The following is a 20351-nucleotide window of genomic DNA, read 5'->3' as shown; positions in this document are numbered from 1 at the left end:
TGCTTACATCTCCCTTCTTTTACAAAGGAACAGGGCTCTAGGAAAAAACCCAAGAGCTGTGTAGGCTTGTCAGCAGTTCAGATGAACAGTAAATTTTTTACCTAGTTGTTTTGGAAGTGCCTGTGTCCCCAGTTTTTGAAACTACTTTTTTTTTTTTCAGTAAGGCTAAATCTCTGAATCCCTTAAATGGGAGAGGGCTCTATAGAAGCCTTCTTTACTACCAGAGGAAAAGTGAAGGCATGTTCTGTCTGGATGCATAGATCAATTACCACTGGGACTGGAAACTGTTACTACTTTTCAGATTAAAGTGAAGCTACTTCGGCCTGTGCGCTGCATGGCTGTGATCTCTCAGCAAGTTTGCAGATGACACAAAACAGGAGGGGTGGCTGGTAAGCCAGCGGGGGGCACTGCCACACAAGGGGAGCAGGACAGGCCCAGGAAATGAGACAAGAGGAAGCTCATGCAGCTCTACAAAGGGAATCACCACTCCTGCTCCTGGGCAGAAATCACAGATGGGAAGCAGCTGCCCCAAGAAGGACCTGGAGTAGAAGCTGTCCATGAGTCAGTAAGGTGCTCTTATGGCAAAGAAGCCTTAATCTGTTAAATGGTGCCCAGCTAGTACCTGAACCAGTTAAGTATTGAGAACTGAAGCAGAAGCTGTGGAGAAGAGCACCTGAATTAGCTTATCCTTGTGGTGGACTGCACTAATAATCTCTACCCTCCCCACTGCCTTAATTAGGAGGACTAGAACTCTTTCTGCTCTCCTTCTCCTGTTCTACCCAAGAGCAGCAATGGAAGAAAGCTGGATTTGCTTTTGCAGAATTAATGATGCCTTTCAGAGAAAGCCTTGAGACTTAGCAATCTTTGCTGCACTGCAGGGGAATAGCTGGCAGCACAGCCTAGGCTATCTTTCTAGTAAGGATGGCAGGGTAAGATTCCTTCTAAGGGACTTGAGTGTGTGCTCAATAGTGAAGATTGAGGGTAATGAACTCTCACACCCAAGTTGCTCTCTACACGTCCAAAGAGATGGATCTTAAGAGATGTACTTGGAGGAAGAAAAAGTATCAGAAGCCTGAAAGGCAAATTTTCTGAACTACCTGTAAGTAGAAAAAAAAGTGTTTAAATTACATTCATTTCCTCACCAGCAGGGACAGAAGAAAAAAAAAATAAAAAAACCCAACCAACCAAAAAATTCCCCAAATCAACACATGAACTGTTTTTCACACTTAATTAGGATGAGCACAAGACCAAGAAGTTTAAGGCTCCTATGTGTTTGCTGTAATATGGCATCTTTCAGAAACAGAAATGATAGCAAAAGTCATTAATAAAATCAGTTGTTAAATCACTCACAGACGGCCAAAGCAGTTGTATAATTGAAGCCTTAACCCCTGTTACACAAAAAATTAAAAATAATTTTTAAAAATTTAATAATGTAGGAATTGATTCCAGTACACACATGCTTTTCTGTCCATATCAAGGCATTTTATTGAGGTATAAACTTTGCAGAAGATGAGGTAACAATTTGCATAGGACTTACGCAAAACAACTTCACAATTCAAATTTAATTGGCATTAACTACTGTATGTGGAGGATTGATAATTCCCACTTGTTAGATTCTCCTCACTGCACAGTTCTGTTAATGCTAGTGGTAGGACCATGTAGTACAAGGTACAGCAGTTGTGGGTAATGAAACCAGACTGAGAATGCTTTCATGCAAACACTGCAGCTGCTTTTCATCAGCTGTTTGTTCAGAGATGACCAAGACAGACAATGCTTGCTAGAGCTTAAATTAAGCTGGTCCAATTCAAGAAAAGGATGCTAATGTTCTTGTAGCAATGACAGTGGGGTGAGTGAGTGTGGTTTTGTTGTTCGGGAGTTTTTACTTGTTTAAGCTTTTACTTGTTTAAGAAAACTTTTAAAATTTCTGGAATAAAAAAGCCCCTAGTTGGTAAATTACTTTGAATTTGGCACTTGAGTTTTTGTCAGGTTTGTTAAGGCTAAAACATGCAAGTCTTGGTAAAGATACATTCTTGTGTTATTAAACACCCCTCTTACATACTCACATGAAAATAACTTTGTGCTCTATTTCCTCAAGTTCAGATTTTAAGAAATTCTATCAGTGTATCTTTAGTATAGCCATTCAAGCTTGCAAAATAATTTCACAGAAAGTTGCTTACTAAAAATTTAGTTACTATCTGACATGTTTTAACATTCCTTGCTGGTGAATGTCAATATTCTAAGACCTAGTAGCAATTCCTGCAAGACAGTAAGAATCACGGTATCATTAGAACTATACTATAAAATGTACACAAGCATATACAGAAAATTAACCAGAAAAATATCAGTTGACCATTGAAGTAAATTTTCTAAACCAATTCAAAAATATTATCAAAATACAAAACCAGCTTAAAAAAATAGCCTGAGGTAAATTTAAATGCACATAGCAATCTCTTCATTAAAAAAATAGCTGTATTGAAATTCTAGGTACTTGGAAAGTTACTTATTGTCAATAAAAACTTTTGCTAACCATTGTAAAGAGTACTTCAACTAATACAAAACTATATAAACATTGAAAAAGTACAATACTGTACTTCCTTTTAAAAATACATAGTTATGACAATTTAAACCTTTACCATACACACAGTTAACTGGCTTTGGATTAGCTGCTACCGTTGTCCATGGAACAGCCAGCTAATTCTGTGTGCTGCTGACTTTCAGCTGTGCTAGGACAGAGGACTCTACCATGTCCATTTGCCTGAGTAAGTCGTTGGCTGTAAAACAAAATGTAGGCTTGAGCTTTGCATACTTCTTCCATAGTGCACATGTTGAGTTTTGAATCATTGCAGTGTACCCAAAATCCTATAATAAGGGAATATACCAGAAAAAAATGTCATCAGGACACTGATTTTAAGTAATTGCACCATATTTACTAATTAATTAGTGTTTGGTCCCATTTAATGAGTTGTGTACAAATAGTAAACTGTTTCAGTTGATCTGGTTTGTTTGCCTCAATGTTTTAAAAGCCCAGCTTAGCTTCCTCAGCTTTACAAGAGAGTTTATAGCTAGCACACATTTAACAAGGCAATACAAAAAGAGAACTGTTGGTCTACAGAGCTGCACTTCTCTTTCCAGGCAGATCAGCTACAATTGATTCCCTTTGCTTTAGAGAAAAGACAATCATTGTACCGGTTTAGAATTAGGAACACCCCTTTCTCGCCACTGCTCATTTCCCAGCTGGTTCCTACCTCCTTCAGAATTGTAGCAGTAGGCAGTGTAGTGCCCTGAGCCAAATCCTTTCCCATGATGCATTACCACAGCGGACAAGTCATAGATGAAGCAGTCAGGCAGGAGAGACTTGAGGGATTCCCTGCAGCAATAAGGCTCCATGTTTAGCATTTGATCAAAACTAACATGTACACCAATCTTCTCACGGTGATTGCGTCCTGACCACCTGGAAAGTTAAATCAAATGAAAACTTATGGGGTTTTTTTTTAAAGAAAGAGCACAGCATTTTGAATTATGTTTGAACAGAACATAGTACTTTCACTAGGCTTTTTTTTCTAGGCTTGATCTTTCACTTCTTTATTTCAAGGCCTTTTAAATGTGTCTATGGTACCTACTGTTCTCATCTTCTGAAACATCTTAAGATCTGCACAGTGGTGAGTAGGAAGTATTTCCCACCTGTTATACCTCTTTGGTATTTCTCATTTATTCTATCTCATTTTCAGTTTCCTTTGTGTAATGGTACTGATGTTGGGCTACAAGTTCACAGAGATGCAGTGTCCACTTCCCTACTCTGAGGCTAAATGTATTTATCTATTTGGATATAGGAAGGTTATCTGAGACTTCCACTGAATACAGTCCAGATTTGTGCATTAGTGATTATAAGCATCCTACGCTACCTTAAAATATCACAGGATTAATTTTTACCAATAGAGTTCAGAGCAAGGTTAGTAGGTTTTGACCAAAAACAAGGATAAAATAATTTTGGTACTAAAGTAGCAAGTATCCGAAATCCAAAAAGTTAATTCCTTACTTATAACATATCTTACTGATGTTTCCAGTGAACAAGAAAAAGAAGTTTCTAGTAACTGTTTCTCACCATACTAGCAAAGGGAAATGAAACTGATGCTGAAAAACATTGATACTAAGCAATGTAGAGCAAGACTGAATCTGTCAGTTTGCAACACTTTTTGTTGTGGTACTACTTACCTAAACCGTTTAAGGTGTAATCTGAGAACCTGAGGTAGTCGACACACCATAAGCTGCTTCTGAGCTTCTGTGAGTATAACTGGTTTAGAAGAAAACTTCCTTCGTTTTGCTGAGGTCAAACACACAGTTACACAATACAAATCTCGGTAACAGCCTTGTATTTCAGTCTAAGATTTATCCACAGAATTTGTGTGGACCTAAATATCTATGGTACGTGCCTCTTTAAAAAGGATATGCTCTGAGAGCCATTTTGCAAGGATTATTTTATTATGCAATTAAAAAATACTTGTGGTCACTTACATTAGTCACCTCAATTTAAAAAGGTGATGGCTTCTTCAGCTGGGAGTACTAGAAACCCATTAGTGTGTGATGAGGCTGTATCTAAATGAAGCATCACACTTCAAAACACCTTTTTAACAACTGAATCTTCTAGGGCACAAGTAACAACTGTCAAGTGACCACACAGAACATAAGAAAGTAGTCTTTGTTTGCAGTGTATTTTAAGACTTCTATGCTTGCACTGTCAGCTTATATTTTACACAGAGAACATATGCATGAGTACATACTGCCTTTACTCACTGTTGCACTGGTCACATGCATATATCTTTCCTTCCAAAGCTTCGGTTTCTGTAAACTTGGCCAGCATTTCTGTCAGCAGACATGGATACTGAGACGACATCTCCTTGCCATTGCAGTGATACCTCTCGGGAAATTCCAGGGACAAGTCCCAGAAAGGTTCTACGGTATTTGATTTATTGTCACAGGCAAGACATGTAACCTGTAAAAAAGATATTTCACCAGCTGCTTACACTCAAAACTGTACTTTGCTAAACATGTACCATAACATAGCTCCAAAAAGAGACTCTTTTTCCTAGAGATAACCAAGGGTAACCAAAGACAAGACAAAGTCATTTAACAACAGCAATGATAAACCTAATTTCCTTTCTCTGAAGCAGCATGTCCAAAACTGTTATGACAAACAAGTAAGTGTTCTTACGTTTTACTGAGAAACAAAAACAGTGTCAAAATGTTCTGTCTGGTACCATCCAAAAGAAAGCAGCTGGTGAAGTCTCAGGAATCTTTTCTCCAAAAGGAAAAGTTACATAAGAAATTACAATATAGGTTAATTTAAAAATAAATCAAAATAAATCAAAAACACACACACAAAAAAAAGAAAAACAAAAAAAGAACAGCTGGGTATTTTAAAGTCACATCCTTCTTACTTTGTAAGTCTTCCAGGAAAGCCTGGATTAGGAAGCACACTTCTTCAAAGAAAAATTAACAGGTAAAAATAATTTATTTCTTCTTTCAGTACGTGGATCCACCGTCACACTAGGGAAAGGACAAGGAGTAAGACAACACAAATAAAATGTAAAGACGTGAAGTGAGTCAACCTGGAAAACGCAGATACTACATCAGGAGACAATTCATTATAACATTCAATACTTAAGAAAATAAGTTAAAAGCAGTAGCTCTTCTGAGCTGGAAAGACAACACATTAGGTGTTGCATGCTTCCTATTTAGGAAAATACCACAAGTTGTTTGGAACAGCTAATACAAAGACATAATAATAAAGGAATGAAAATTCATGTGACTTCCAAAGATTGTTATTTCACAGGGACCCCTTTATGCTGTTGCTGTTCTACACAAATTCACTGTAGTTCCCTTCAGTTTAGTTAGTAAGCCTACACAAGTGTAAAAGTACACTCAGTTTTGTTCAGATCCTCCTTTGTTTTCCTCAGCAGTTTGCTGTTAGGTAATTATTCACCCTGCTTTGGTATTTCATGATCATTTCTATAAGGACCAATCTGTCACCTCATGGTATCTTCCTCCTAAGTGCTCTTGTAACTGCACGCAGCAGCTGCAACAGCCTGTACTTCATTTCTGCACTAGCCACCTAGTGCACATGTGGATTTGTATCCCAGCATGAACGTTTAGCAGTGCAGCTAGGAAAGCTGTTAACTGCTTTAAGTTCTAAGATGAAAGTGCCACTGCCTTGTTCTTAGAAAACAAAACTTTAAACTGATATGACAGAAAATAGGAGATTCTTCTGTTTTAATTTACACTGTTGGGAGCGTCTTTTGTAAGTGCTAACATCTGGCAACGTTTCAAAGCCACAAATTGTTAGTAATTCAGAGCTGAAATCTAGACATGGGAGACAAAATGGTATGTTTGGCCATAGTTGAACCACACTCCAGCTTAAACCCAGAATGACTAATAAATTTCTGCTGTACAAATGGGTACTTTTGTTGGGCCAAAAGTTTATTTAATTGATGAGTTACTTAAGAATTTGTTGTGCATGAATGCACACTTAAGATTAAGGAGCTCACGATGTAGAACACACATGACCTCAACACAGATAATTTTAACACATTCTGAGGTTTTAAATTTGGTGTATTATATTAATAATCTAGGTTGAGATCTTCTTTCCCAACTAGCTAATGAGTACTATACCAGAGAAAAAGAAGACAATAGCAGACCCAGCTTCCAATTTTTGCCAGTCAAAAAACCTGAAGAACACAAACAGATGCCATAAGTCTGCTTTTCATCTTGTCATGTGACTGTGAGCAAAGCTGATTTGTGGGGACAAAACCCTGTACTGATATACAGCTGCACTTACTTCCTCAAATCCAAGCCAGTCCTCACTGCAGCAGAGTTAGACTCTGGGATTTATGCAGTTGCCAACAGCATGGTAACCTGACACACCCGGGCAAACCGCCCAACCCCACCAGCCCCTGTGCGCTCCCTGCTCTGGAAAGGAGCGAAAGGTGGTGGGAAAGGACAGCCAAGCAAGGCTGGAAGTAATTTTCTTAGCCAGGCCTGAGCTTACCAATTGAATTACTCAAAAAGCAGGAGGATTCCCAGCCTTCCATGGAATCCTTCTGCACTGACCAGTCCATTGGCTTCACGATATTCCCATCACTCCTCTTTCTGTCCTAAATGGGACACCTTTATCTCACACTCCATTATCATTCACACAGTGCAGCCCAGATTTTTTTTTCTCCATGAGAGGGGCAGAAATTGTAAAAATTGTTCAAAAGTTGGTTGAGTGAGATGAGATTTTATAACACACAAAACAAAAAGGACCCCAAACACGAACTCAAAAGGCAAAAACTTTAAGCATTTGTCCAGTGTAACTCTGTACAGTACAAGTATGCACAACAGTAATAGGGAAGTGAGTCTACTTTAGCAATCTGGTTAGTGATGTCTGTCTTTTTGATTATACTTTATAAATTCAGAGTTTGATTCGAATTTCCCATTATAATTCAAAATTGCTATTATAGGAAGCTTTAATGCTGTCATTTATAACAAAGTAAATGAGAAGTTCACATTAGAGCAAAATAAATTACAGATTTTAACTAGTCTGAAATCTCTACCTTATGTTCTGCCCTGACCACCCTCTCATGCCTTGAAACACGGGTACTAAATACAATTGTTTGGTTAAAGCTTAGTATTCAATCATGGGCCAAAGGCCAGACTGAAAAGAGCTGGATCAAATTGCTTGATTCAAGCTAAGCACGGAGACCACTCAGACAAGCATCATTGTGGCCACAATAACGTGACGGACAGCCCTGCCCTGGATGGCATTCAGGGTAAATGCAGCCAAAGAAAATAGTTAACATATTACTGCAGAAAAAGCCAACTCCATCTTCAACTGTTTTGCCTATGTTCCCTGCACTTGCATGGAAGAAAGAAAACTCTTAACCACCTCTGCCCCAACTCCTTTTTTTTCCTTTGTTGTTTTTAAGAAGAGTAAAATAGCCTGTCCCATTTTTGTGCTTTCACTAGATGAGATATACATAAAAATTAGTAAGTCAATTTTTGTACAGGAAAGTAATTGAAGTTGAAGGGAATACAGCTGGAATACAGCCACAATGCCAAATTCATATGACAGTCAGCATTAAAAAAAAAAAACCTGAACTTGTAGGGGTAAGCACACAGCATCATATCTATTTAGCAGAATAATATAAGGCATAATCACAGCTAAGTGTGGTCTGTGATTCAACGGCCTCTTACGGATTGATTTAAAATGTTACTTTCATCTAGTTGGAAAACAACTTGACAATCATTTTGTAGGTCAGGCTAAACATAAAAACACAAAGATGAACACCAAAATATAGAAATCAGTATACATAACATCAGCTGATTTAAGTGAAAATCATCCCATTACCTGTATGAAGTTCTTGTCTTTTTAACAGTCTATTCATTGGGGAGTTAATACCCAGCAGTGCACAAATCACCCTCAGCATTATCCCCCAAACTCTCCCCTTTTCTAAGACAATCTGTCCTGAAATATGCTTTAAAATAGTTTACATACTACAATGGTAAGAACCTACTTCACTCTTTGAGACTTGGAATATTCTCTGATCAGTGCATGCTATTATTCTGCCACGCTGAGCAGAAGCAGTGGAAAGCATTTTGCCCAGATTCCATCTTAAAAATGATCAGGAGGTAACCAAACTGCTTAGGAAGTTTTAAGCATGCCTAGAGGTATCAAAAGCTAGTTCCTACCAGGTATTGCTATAAAAAATATTAGAGCAAATTTTTCTGAACTCTGAGAAGTCTGCAGATGACACAAAGCAAGAGAAGTGGCTGGTAGGCTGGCTGGGGGCACTGTCACCCAGTGGGAATGGGACAGGGCCAGGAAATGGGACAAGAGGAACCTTATGCAGTTCCACAAAAGGAAATACCATGTCCTGCTCCTGGGCAGGAATCACCCAGGCACCAGTACAGGCCGGGGGGGAAGAAGACAATGACCTGGGGGATGAGCTGTCCATGAGACAGGAACGCGCCCTTATGGCAAAGGAGGCCAATGGCCTCCGGAGCTGCATTCGGCAGAGCATCACCAGCAGGTCCAGGCAGGTGATCCCCACCTTCTCCTCAACTCCCACATAGCTGAAGTGCTCAAAGGAGACATGGATATGCTGGACTGAGTCCACCAAAGGGCCAGGAAGATGATAAAAGGCCTTGGACATATCTGACCTATGAGGAATGGCTGAGAGAGCTGAGACTGTTCAGCCTGGAGAAGGAAGCTCAAGGTGGATTTTACCATTGTATGAGAATTTCTGCTCATGCAGCACACAATAAAATCTGCTATTTCAATTTCTGGATTTTTAGAAAGATGCCTGTCCCCTTCCTTGTTTAATATGGACAAAGTTGAAATAAAGATACATTAAAAATTGTTGCATACTGCACTAATTTAGTTGGTACCATTTAAAAAAACCACAAGCCAAAAAACTCTTAAGACTACAGCTAACATACTTGAGCTCTTGAAGTGTACTTTAGAGATCTGTGAGCTAGCTACTGCCACATGAGTTCATAGCACAGTCCTTTCCCATTGAAGGACTGAGGACAGGAGGCAGTAAGTACCTTCCATAAGAATACAAGCACTGAGGGACTGAAAACAGCTAGGATTTCAATAGACATACCGGGATCTCCTCAGAGTCACAATGGGTTTGAGAGGTATGAGCCACTTTCTCCAGACAATCACTGCAGGAAGACTAGCATGTGAAAAGACAGAATAGAGGGGAAGGGTTTTGCACCTACAATGCAGATCTCTACTTCTCTTAGATGTACCAGGTATTGTAATTTCACAGTATGGCAAAGTAAAAAGCTAAAATCCTAAAATGGGTATAAGAATATAAATATAAAACAAAAAAACAGAGGCAATTTGCTCATGCTGTTCCCGGAGTTACCTGCTATCTAGTCTAGCACTCCATGAAATAGTAAAATATTTCAAGCAGCAGATGAAAACTTACTTTAAATCAACTGAGAACATAGCAAAACAAAAGCAACTACCTCGTATAAAACATTCTATTGTTTTGACATCACCCAAAACTTCTTCTAGTTACCAAAAAGTAATCTGCATAAGATTCTCAAACACTCAGTTCTCGGCTTTCTTAATCTTATATCCTAAATTCAGTTAGTGCTGAACCAGGCAGCACTTCAACAGTAACAGACTGATGTCAAACTCAGGATTATGACTTCCCTTCAAGTTAAATTAGAACTAGAAGAAGAGGTAAAAAGTTTAGCTGCACATGTGAAAGTAATGTGATACCTAAGTAAACACATAGCTTATCAGCACTGTAAGGGATCCTCTGTGTACTTTATCAAGAGTAGTTCATAGTATTCATGAGGTTTGAAGGTCAGGGAGATTGACTTCATGGCACTTGAGTATCTCACAGAATCAAGTCTCTTGAACTTATATTTTCTGTACAAAGGACCACTAAGCATAGTAATATTTTCGGGGCTTTAAAACGGAAACAGCACACAGAAACACAATTCCCAATTCCCCTTTTTCAATGAAGTAAGATGTAACTTAAATGCTAGACTAAAATCCTGTCTTGTTTTTAATAAGGGCAGCTGGAAACAGCTCCAACTATCTTCTAGAGAAAAGCTGTAGTACTGTCATATTACTTTATTTTTATTACTATATTTATCACAGCATTACTTTATCTTGCTGGTAGATAAAGCTAAACATTCACTCCTTGCTTTTGAGAACTAACACTGTCCAAGATGTGATGACATAGCAAGAACTGTGGGGTTTTTTTTCAGCCCTGCATGGATGTTTTCTCACCTTTTTTGTTAATTTCATTAAAGCAGTTCTGACAAATGCCTAGTGAAATCATGATGTAGGAATCTTACTGAGGAAAGGAAAACAATTGCCTAACAGAATTTATAAAGTCCATTTTCCATGTGCAAATACCAGGGTCTAAATCATTAAGATGCCTGAATATATTTTACAAGGAAGAAATCTTCAGGGCTTACCTTTTCCTTACAATATTTATCATGTTCAAAACCACAAGTGAAGACTAAACTAAAAAAAGGAGAGGCAAAAGATAAAGGGAACACTGGGAGGGGTAAAGTGTTGAACAGTCCGTGGGAACTGCCTAATGAGCCAGGGAGAAATTACTAGTTAACAGCCTCAATACCTTTCCCCTCTCACTTCAGGCATTCTTGAGCTCATCAAGGCTGTATTCTGCACACAGACATGGGGCAGCTGCAGTAAGAGTTGTACACAGTCACAGAAGTCAGAGGATACCTCAAAACTGCTTAATTCCCTTTCTGTTTTACTCAATAGTGTGGAAATTAGGAGGTTTTTTCTGTTTTGCATCGGTTTTGGTTTTGTTTGTTTGTTTGTTTTAGTCTACTCATTAGTGAATTCTCACTACTCCCCTCCTGGTCTCAGGAAGGTGGAAGGGTTTCTAGTCACAAACCTCTTCATATAAAGCTAAAAATACGTGAAAGTAGTTATTACTGAAGTGCTGCTGTGTCTTTAGATCCTTGAAAATTCTTATCAAAGCAACAAATCCTGTAAGGAGGTTTGCAACACAAGCAAACTTTGTCAGTATTCCTAAAAAATAATTTTGCTGACAAAATTGCTATTTTGGAGAGGAGCGGAATTTTCAAACAAGAAACTCTTTAATGACCTAATATACTAAACACTTACAGTTGTGCAACACTGATACACTGACATTAGATATGTACTACCCAAGGAAAGAAAGTATGCCAACAGTAGTGCTTGTACACTAGGCCAGACAGAAGGCAGCTGGTGATCCAGTTTTATTGATAAATCTAACATTTTCCAGTAGTTTCACAAAACCTAAAACGACTGAGGGCTGACATATGCTGCAAACAACCCTGTTAACCTTCCTATAAGTTTACATATATTGCAGCAATGCTACCTTATTCAAAAACCACTTGGATTTCCAGTTTTACATATTAAAACATTAAACCAACAATCAAATAGTCAGAACACCAGGAACAGACACTTTTGTGTTAAGCCTCTTCTTTACGCACAATATTCAAAATTCAAATTTCAAATGCTTCCACACTCCCTCAGTAACATATTCATGTATACTACAGAACCATTTCAGCATCCAGGAATTTCCCACCTTCTGTTCCTGCTGCAATGTGGTTAGTTGGCAGATTAATTCAACAGAAATCAGCACTTGTTTGTTCAGTCAGTATTCAGACATTTGTACACATACACTGCTGGGATATGCATAATAGCAGTGAATACACTGAAATACTTAATAGAGAGCTGAAAAGCAGAAAGTAAAAAAAAAAAAAAGGCAGTCATGCAGAAAGAAGGAAAACCACCATTGCCTCCACCCCACAAATTTGGTTCCTGTGTTGACAGAGCCTTCTGTATCTTGGTGTTGTAATAGAAAAGAAGTATTAGTATTTCTGTACATAAAATCATAACATACAATTACTCACTGGTAATCAATCTCAAATTCAAGCTATTTCCTGTTTGACATCCATTACCTAATCAGTTTCCACTTACATGAGATTAACACCTTCCTTAACACCTTTTATCTAGTAGCACTACAGTGATAAGCCAGATACTTAAAATTGCAAATTCTTTATTCCTTCAACTGAGTTGGTGCTTAACAGCAAATCAAGTATTTCTCAGTAGGTGGAAAGGTCTGTTTTAAAATAACAAATTTAAGACTTCTATGATTAACAAGTGTATTGGGTTTGAATGGCCTGGTTTTGGTAGCAGGAGGGCTATGGGGTGGCTTCTATTGAAACTGTGTACTATTTCTTCTGAAACTGTGTAATATAGCCTCACCATCCCCTCCTAAACAGTTACAAATGTGCAAACCTTTGAAGTATGTCCATCCCTGACTGGAGTAAATCCAGAGCTAGAAATCATTAAACACCTTAAAAGAAGTAATCATAAAACATACCTGACTTAATAGCTGTCCATGAAAAATGTTGTTAACCACATTCAAAACCTGCTTTATAAGTTTTCTTTGAGAAGCAGGGATGAGAGCTGGATATCTGGTCCCTGTAGTCTCCAGTTCCTGCTGTACTTTATCCAAAAGTTCACAGAGAAATTCCTGAGCATCTTGTTGGGCATACCCTCTGAAGGCTGGAATTAGCCTCCACACAGAATGAAGCATGGCAAAAGGAGACACCAGTGCCCATTTGCCAGACCACATAACCTGGAATAGAGTATGCAACTCATGACAGAGAGAAATGTGCTTTGAACTGGGCTCTCTGGGCTGAATAAGTTCCATACTTTTTGATGCTCCTCCACTTAATCCAGAGGATAAACTAGACCGCCTCACAGAGTATGATCCCTTTACTTTCTCTTGGTTCTCATTCACGCGTAATGTTGAGGCAGCTATTGTCAGGTGTTTAGACGAAGATCTTGTTTTACCATTGGTTGCTGTTGCCAGCAGTTCCTGAGTTTGGTTGAGATCAAGCTTTAGAAAGCATTCTCGAAAAATAAGTAAGTGACTTAACACCTGCAGGACAGAATTCATATAGCATGTGTTTCCCAGGTTCCTCAGTCCTGTTACTCCAGGAGTCACTGTAGGCCTTCGTTTAATTGGAGAGTCACTTATTTTTTTCAATCTCAGTTCTTCTGAGGTATATGTTTCTTTCAACTCTGCCAAAAATTCTATGTTCTGTGATGTTTTTTGAGGGCAGGGTTCTGGTTGTGAGTACATTCTAATCTGATTTTGTAAACGTCTGCTCTTTCTAGGAGGCAACTTTTCCATCTCTGCTTTCAACTCACGCTTCCGTTCTTGTCTTCTCTTCCTAGCTTTGTCCTTTTTTAGCTCTGCTTCTTCTTGACGTCTTTCTTCTTCCAAAATCCTTTTTCCAGTAGGTGTCAACTCAAGCCACGATCTGAACACTTTGCCAAGGACCGCACGCCGTCGGTGCCAGAGGGCTGTGAACATCCTGTCTTCATTCCGAAGCGTGGCTTGGGCACCACCGTGTGCAAGGTAGGAATCATCGCTTGTACCCATGGAACGCAAAGTCCTCCCGCTTCGAGTAGTGCACTCATAGTTTTGACTCTTGATTGCACTCAACGTACTCCGCAAGAGTTTTAAATCACCGGTCGCGTTGTCGTTGAGAACGTAATCGTCGCAGAGATAACAGAAAACATACAGCTCGTTTACTTCCAATGCCACTGGGTGGCTGCTCTCCTGAAAGTGCTTTAGTGCATGTTCTTCAATGTATCTTCCACACGCCACATGCGAGCAGCTGAGGCACGCCCACACAGATTCCGTGGTATTGCAGACCATGCAATGCCATTTCTGAGGATTGAGAATGGAGTGATCTTGGGCCAGTCGCAGACGTCCTACGTGCTTACACTTATCCATTGTTAAAACTGAAATCGCAGAGATATGCTGGCAAAACACATCATCCAAACTATTTTCTGTCCATGATATTTCAATCTGCAACTAAAAAAAAGAAAGTTATAGTTAATAAATACTCTTTTACAGGAGTCAGTGATCTTCATCTCAATATGAATTTGGTACAGTATCATCATCCAGCTGAGTCCCACCAAAGACATGAAAGAAATCAGTCATGTGGAGCCACACACCCCCAACACCTTCAACAGCAGTTCCACATTCACACTAAATTGCCTGCACACCACTGTTTATATTCCCAGCGCTTTGTGGCTCAGGACTGAAGCATACTAGCTACACTTTAGGCCTGGTTTGGTTTTTTCATTAAGGGGAACTGATTTTGTTAAAAGATGCTGTTACAAAATTTGGATACAAACAACCTAAAGTGACAAAGTCTGCTCAGAGAAGCTGTGGATGCCCCATCCCTAGAATTGTTAGGAGCCAGGTGGGATTGGACTTTAAACAATTGGGTCTAATTGGAGGTGTCCCTGCACACGGTAGGGGATGGGACTATAGGATCTTTATGGTCCCTTGCAACTCAAATTTTCTGTGATTCCAAAATTCTCCTATTAATTCTACCCCTAAGCATACAGGTGCAGAAGTGCAAAGTTCACTTAAATTTATTATGTTTACACAGTGCCAACAGTTCAGACAAATGAGGCTTTATACAACTCAAACCCTTAATTAATCCATACCTTTAATTAAATCACTGCTCCTCTGTACTCAGTAAACCCCATTATACCATTTCTACAATAATGTTTCTTAAATATCTACATTTTAACACGTCATCCTAACACCTCTGAAAGAGTAACTTGGCAAAGCAGAACTTGATTTCTTAAGACAGAAAAACCAGGAGATACCTACATCAGTTACCACAATCTTTATAGAAACTTTCTAATGCAGGTCTTCAAAAGATCATTTAAATATCTGGCTAGCACTGGCTTATATCCTTTAAGTTTGCATGGTTGCGTTTATTTGTTAAAAGTTGCTGGTTTTATCCAAAACAGACAATCTCTGCTTAGCAAAAAAATAAAGAGACAGTGATTCATTCTTGTTTTTACCATTTTCTTTGACTATCTCGTTTAGATATAACATCTAGAGATAAATGATAATGGTCCTATGATGCATCAGGAATTAATTACATTTGATCTGCGGCATTTGTGCCCACCACATCACTGACCAGAAGGGCCAAAGATCTCAGTACACAGCACCAGTACCATTATGCACAGAGCTTGCCAGATGAAAAAATTAATCCACCTGAGAAATTCAAGGCTTTGTCAAATATTCAATCTATGCCAGGAGAGATGAGTTTGCCCCTACAAGTACATGCTCTGGACCTGGCCGAGGCTGTACAGTATCAAGGTCCTTGATTCTATGCTTTACGGGTAAATAAACCCATACTACAAAACCGAGTGATTTACACAACTCTGGCTAGAATAAAAAAAACCAGACACCTGTATTCTAGCTATTAGCCTTAAATATGCTAATATCTAGCAATTTCTACAGATCTGAAACACACAGGAATAGGTTACTCAATATAGAACAGATGTTTAGTGTAAAACAAGCATTAGAGGGAATCCTAATGTACAATGACATGACGCAACTAAGGAAGGACAACAGGTAAAAGGTTGCAGACAGCTAGAAAAGAAGCTCTAATTTTCATTGGTATTTTGATAAAAACTGTCATTAAAAGATTAAACCAAAAATGGCTTTGTTTGGTTAATTGGCCCATGGATAGTGCCTTTTAAAATGTTACACTACAGATACTAACATAAGAGCTGTAATAACTCTCTAAGCACATAATCAGCACCCAGCATCGCATGTGTTGTATAGAATTTATTCTGTAATGAAGAAAAGCTTGAACCAGCTGTAGAGAAACTAAAAAACTGTACACAGTTTTACATGCCCCTATTAATCTCTCATTCATTCTGTCTAAGAGTTGTTTCCAGTCCATAGGGAATGCTCCAAAGAATTTCAGGCACCACAACCTCCAGGGAGCCATTCAGCAGCTCCCAGAACAACTGCCAGCCATGGTGTATTACAGGAGCTCTGAGATCTCTTGTGTGCTATGGTCAACAGATCACAAAAGTAATGGCTTGCTTAACTTTTTCATCTCGCTTGCACCCATAACATTCATTCTTTCTAAAAGGCAATCTTATCTGCAGGCTGCTAATTAGATTCTTAAACAAATAGCTGTACACAGTTTATACTGTCTTTATCATCATTTATCAGTGTCTTCAAGTCTGACAACCTCTTTTCCACAACAAAGTGGAAATTTGTAATACTGATAAAATTCAGGATTGTAATATGTATGTAAAGTGTGCTGCAATAATTAAATGTACTATAGAGAATCTTAAGGGACAAGACTCATCTTGGTGTTTTTGGGCTAACATACACAGATTCTACTGCATAACATATTAGTAATAGCCGTTTCCAGCAAACCAGAAAAGAACACTAAACCCTGCCTCCCCACAGGGCTGTCACAGACAGTAATGCTGTCAGTCAGAGGAATCTGACAGGTCAACTCTTTCTGGATTTGCTAAAGTCACTGCATAAACCCTGTGCTTTATTTTTCCTTCCTTTTATACTATATGATCAGATTACTTTTTTCGCACTTTTAAAAACATTCTCAAGACTAAAACTGCTCATATGCCTCAGCATAAGCAGATATTGGACTGAGAACAAAAGCAGTCCACTGATTTCTGGACAGCCACTGTGTAAATCAGGACTGCACATTCAAGCTCTTCATGCAAAAGAAGCACAATTCTACGAAAGCACAACATCAGCGCCTCGAAGGGAAAAACCTAAAGCCCCAGCTCCCCCACCAGCAACCAAGCCAGCATGACATTTTCCCACCTACGTCGATATGTGGAGAAAAGAGACAGGCTGGAAGAGGGAGGAAACATCTTAGCATGGGAGAAGTCTTTCTTTGAAAAAAAGTGAAGAAATGAAAATGTGGTTTGGTCAAAAAGACAACAATATCTGAAAACACTGCAAAAAAAAGCTTAGAGTACAGAAGTGAGACCAAGCAGCACACTGTCATCATAAATGTTGAAAGTACTGAGACTGCATCAACCCACAACATTTAAAAAGTTGGCAAAACATCTCAGGTAAAAACAGGAGTGACGTGACAGATAATGCTGGAAGAAACAGGAAGAATACTACATACTCATTCCCACACCTGAAAACTGCAGCTGGAGTGAAATAGTACAATCTAGTGCTCCGATGTTTAAATTCCCTAAAGGAAGTTATTCAGCCCTGGTTTCTGCATTCTTCTCTCCCGAGGTTCAGTTCTGTGCACACACACAAAGAAACTCTGAATTAGTTGACCAGCACTTCAGAGATCAAGCCCCCCTCTGTGTTCTTACCACAGACCTGAGCTGAAATAGTAAGCAAAATAACAACTACTAGCATATAGAATAGCACTATTGAAAGCATTAAGTTGTCTGGAAACAGAGATACACAGAAGATTTTTCTTGCACCAAAGTTTCACAAGCTAGAAACAGATATATAGAAAAGGATTTTTTTTTAATATACCATATTTCAACCTTACTGACAGGCTCAATCCTTTTGTTCCACTCAAGAATGGCTGGCAAAATGTACATTTTTGGGTAATTCATGAGCTGAAGAAGTACTTGATACCAAAACCAACTTAGAAGTCATGAAAATTGATGTTTTTCTTCCATTTCTGTTCCATAAAAGGGAAAAAAATCAAGATTTAAACAACTTAAGGGTCATTTTCACAGCTGATAAATTAATAAAACATAACTATAAATATTAAAAAATAGTGTATTTTACCCTTAGTCACTACTCATGTAATTAACTGCCTGATAACATAAATGAGAAGTCTCAAACATTAGACTAGAAACGCAGTACAGAATTTTACAATTATATATACACGTGTGTGTGCTCTTGTGCCCCATTTATAATCTGGCTTTTAAATCAGATGACCGTTTATGAACTGATTCTCATCAGGCTCAGAGTACCTGTTGAATATCTGAAAACACAGGAATCATGGGTACCTAACTCAAAGTTTTAGATAACAAATACACTAAGTAGAAGGCAGATGTACTGCTTTGTTGCTTTTTAAAACGAGTTTTCTTTAAGAAAACAACGAAACACTTATGTGCACAACTTCCAGCTGCAGTACAGTCCTGCAGGCGTAACAATTTAGACTTCAAATCAAAGCAGCACTTCAAAAAGGAATTTTGTGAATTATTTCCGATTTCTAACAGAACAGCCTTTGACAAGAAACCCCCCAATCTCCCTTCTCTGGAGCCGTGCAGATCGCCATTTAACTTTTTTCGCCTTTATTTTTTTATTTTTTTTTTTTAACTAGCTAAAGAATGTACATCCAGTGTGCTGCCTAGAAGTGGTCATTTACCCCAGGACACCACAGACTGCGGTACAGCTTTACTTTCGGTGTCTACAACTGCAAATAACCGCACGTTTCCTGCAGTGGAGACTTCACGATAAAGAAACAATACAGACTGAAGCACTCCCACACAAGTACGAAAAACACGGCACTTCTCACTGATCTCAAGTTACACTTCGCAGCTCATCCCGTTTAGAAAAACGAGCATCTCTGACCGCTCTGACAGCTGCTGTTCTGACAGCCCCTGTGAGTGCAGGCACCCCGGCTAGGCTGGCCGGGCTCGGTGCCGCGGTGCCCACCCCGCAGGTCCGGCGATGCCGGCGCACCGCGACATGGCGCGACTTAGCCTCCGGCCACAACAGGCAGGAGCCGAGAGCAGCGGGCCCTGCTCACCGCCCCCACCGCTCCTCCCCGCGCTCCCCCTCACCTCGACGTCCTCCCGGCCCCTCAAGAGAGCGGGCCCCACGCAGGGGTTCCCCGCCACACACCGAGTGCGGCGGGAAGGCGGCAGACCCCCTGCTGCCCGGCGGGGGTGCCCGGTCCCAGGGTCCCGCTCCCTCGACCCCACGCCGTGCCGTGCCCGGCTCGACCCGCCTCCTCCTCAGGTGCCCCTCCGCAGGCACCGCGTCGCTGCTACCGTGCCTCCCCGGGCAAAAGACGCCGGTGTCTCCCGCCCGGAGCTCCCCTCCGCCGGGCACCTGCTCCCCGCAGGCCGGCCCTAGGCGGGCTGGCAGCGCCGCTGCGCCACTACCGCTGCCGCTCCCGCCCGCCGGTCCCGCACGCACCCTTCGTCCGCCGCCATCTTGGGCGCCCCGAGCCGCCGCCGCCGCCTCGGAGCGGCCCCTCCGCGACGTCAGTGCCGCGCGGGGCCGCCCCCGCCCGCCCCACACCCCCGGGCGGGGAGCGCAGCGGGCGGCGGGGAAACGCGCGGCCGTGGTGGGGGAGCGCCGCGAACATCCCCGCACTCGCCCGGTATCCGCACCCCCGCGGCCGCCACGGGCTCTGCCGCCGCCCCGCACCCACCTGTCCATTGCCATGTGCCGGCTGCGGGTCTGTCACCAGATTTGTAGTGGCAACCGAAGTCCTTCCCACGTCTCCTCCCACCTCCCTCGGCCTCCCCCGCCCGCCGGGCCGAGCGGGCTGGCCCCGCGGGAAGCCTAGTGGGTAGCGCCGGGGGCCGTCGGGGAGCACCCGCTGCTTCGGCCCTTGCCCGCGGGGCACCTGTTTGCCCTGAGGTGGGTCTGTACCCAGCCGGGAAGAAGCGGGGTCTTGACCCCCCCAGGAGTGGATTTCCAGATTTCCTTCCTACATTTGTGATTTGTCATCGGTGGCGTCGACCTTACAGCGGGAGCTCTGTGCCTGTGCCCCAGGCCTCGCCCGGTGGCCGACTCGAAGGTGCCACCAGGAGCCGTCTCTGGCCTGGGTGCTGCCTGGTCACAACAGTCACACACCGTACCGGAGACCTCAGCCCTTGAAACTCCTTCATAGCTTTGTTCGTGTTGTTTGTGGAAACTTCTGCAAGGCAGCTCACGTAATAAAAAACCCCAATCTCTTATCAGGTCCCTGTTACCCATCTATTGAGTATGTTTTCAGTCTCAGGTTTCATTACA

At 40.9% G+C, this 20351-nt stretch overlaps 1 protein-coding gene across 7 annotated transcripts; it reads right to left on the bottom strand.

The window, feature by feature from the left end:
- Positions 1 to 1460: 1460 nt before the first annotated feature.
- Positions 1461 to 19859, bottom strand: USP44 (ubiquitin specific peptidase 44). 7 transcript variants are annotated; one of them, XM_033058401.1, is made up of 7 exons: positions 19527 to 19542; positions 17548 to 17659; positions 12909 to 14417; positions 4792 to 4990; positions 4213 to 4321; positions 3246 to 3451; positions 1461 to 2859 (listed from the first exon to the last, which is right to left on the bottom strand). In XM_033058401.1, exons 3-7 carry the CDS (start codon positions 14334 to 14336, stop codon positions 2660 to 2662), a joined length of 2142 nt encoding a protein of 713 aa, XP_032914292.1. In that variant the 5' UTR covers positions 14337 to 14417; positions 17548 to 17659; positions 19527 to 19542; the 3' UTR covers positions 1461 to 2659. The 7 variants fall into 7 exon arrangements, with proteins under 7 accessions (XP_032914292.1, XP_032914294.1, XP_032914290.1 ...); XM_033058403.2 differs by lacking the exon at positions 19527 to 19542 and adding an exon at positions 19169 to 19449; XM_033058399.2 differs by lacking the exon at positions 19527 to 19542 and adding an exon at positions 17924 to 19131.
- Between the last annotated feature and the right edge of the window lie 492 nt (positions 19860 to 20351).

Source organism: Catharus ustulatus, chromosome 4, assembly GCF_009819885.2.
Source record: "Catharus ustulatus isolate bCatUst1 chromosome 4, bCatUst1.pri.v2, whole genome shotgun sequence".
In the NCBI taxonomy this organism is placed as follows: domain Eukaryota; kingdom Metazoa; phylum Chordata; class Aves; order Passeriformes; family Turdidae; genus Catharus; species Catharus ustulatus.
This window is presented reverse-complemented; position numbering and strand designations above follow the sequence as displayed.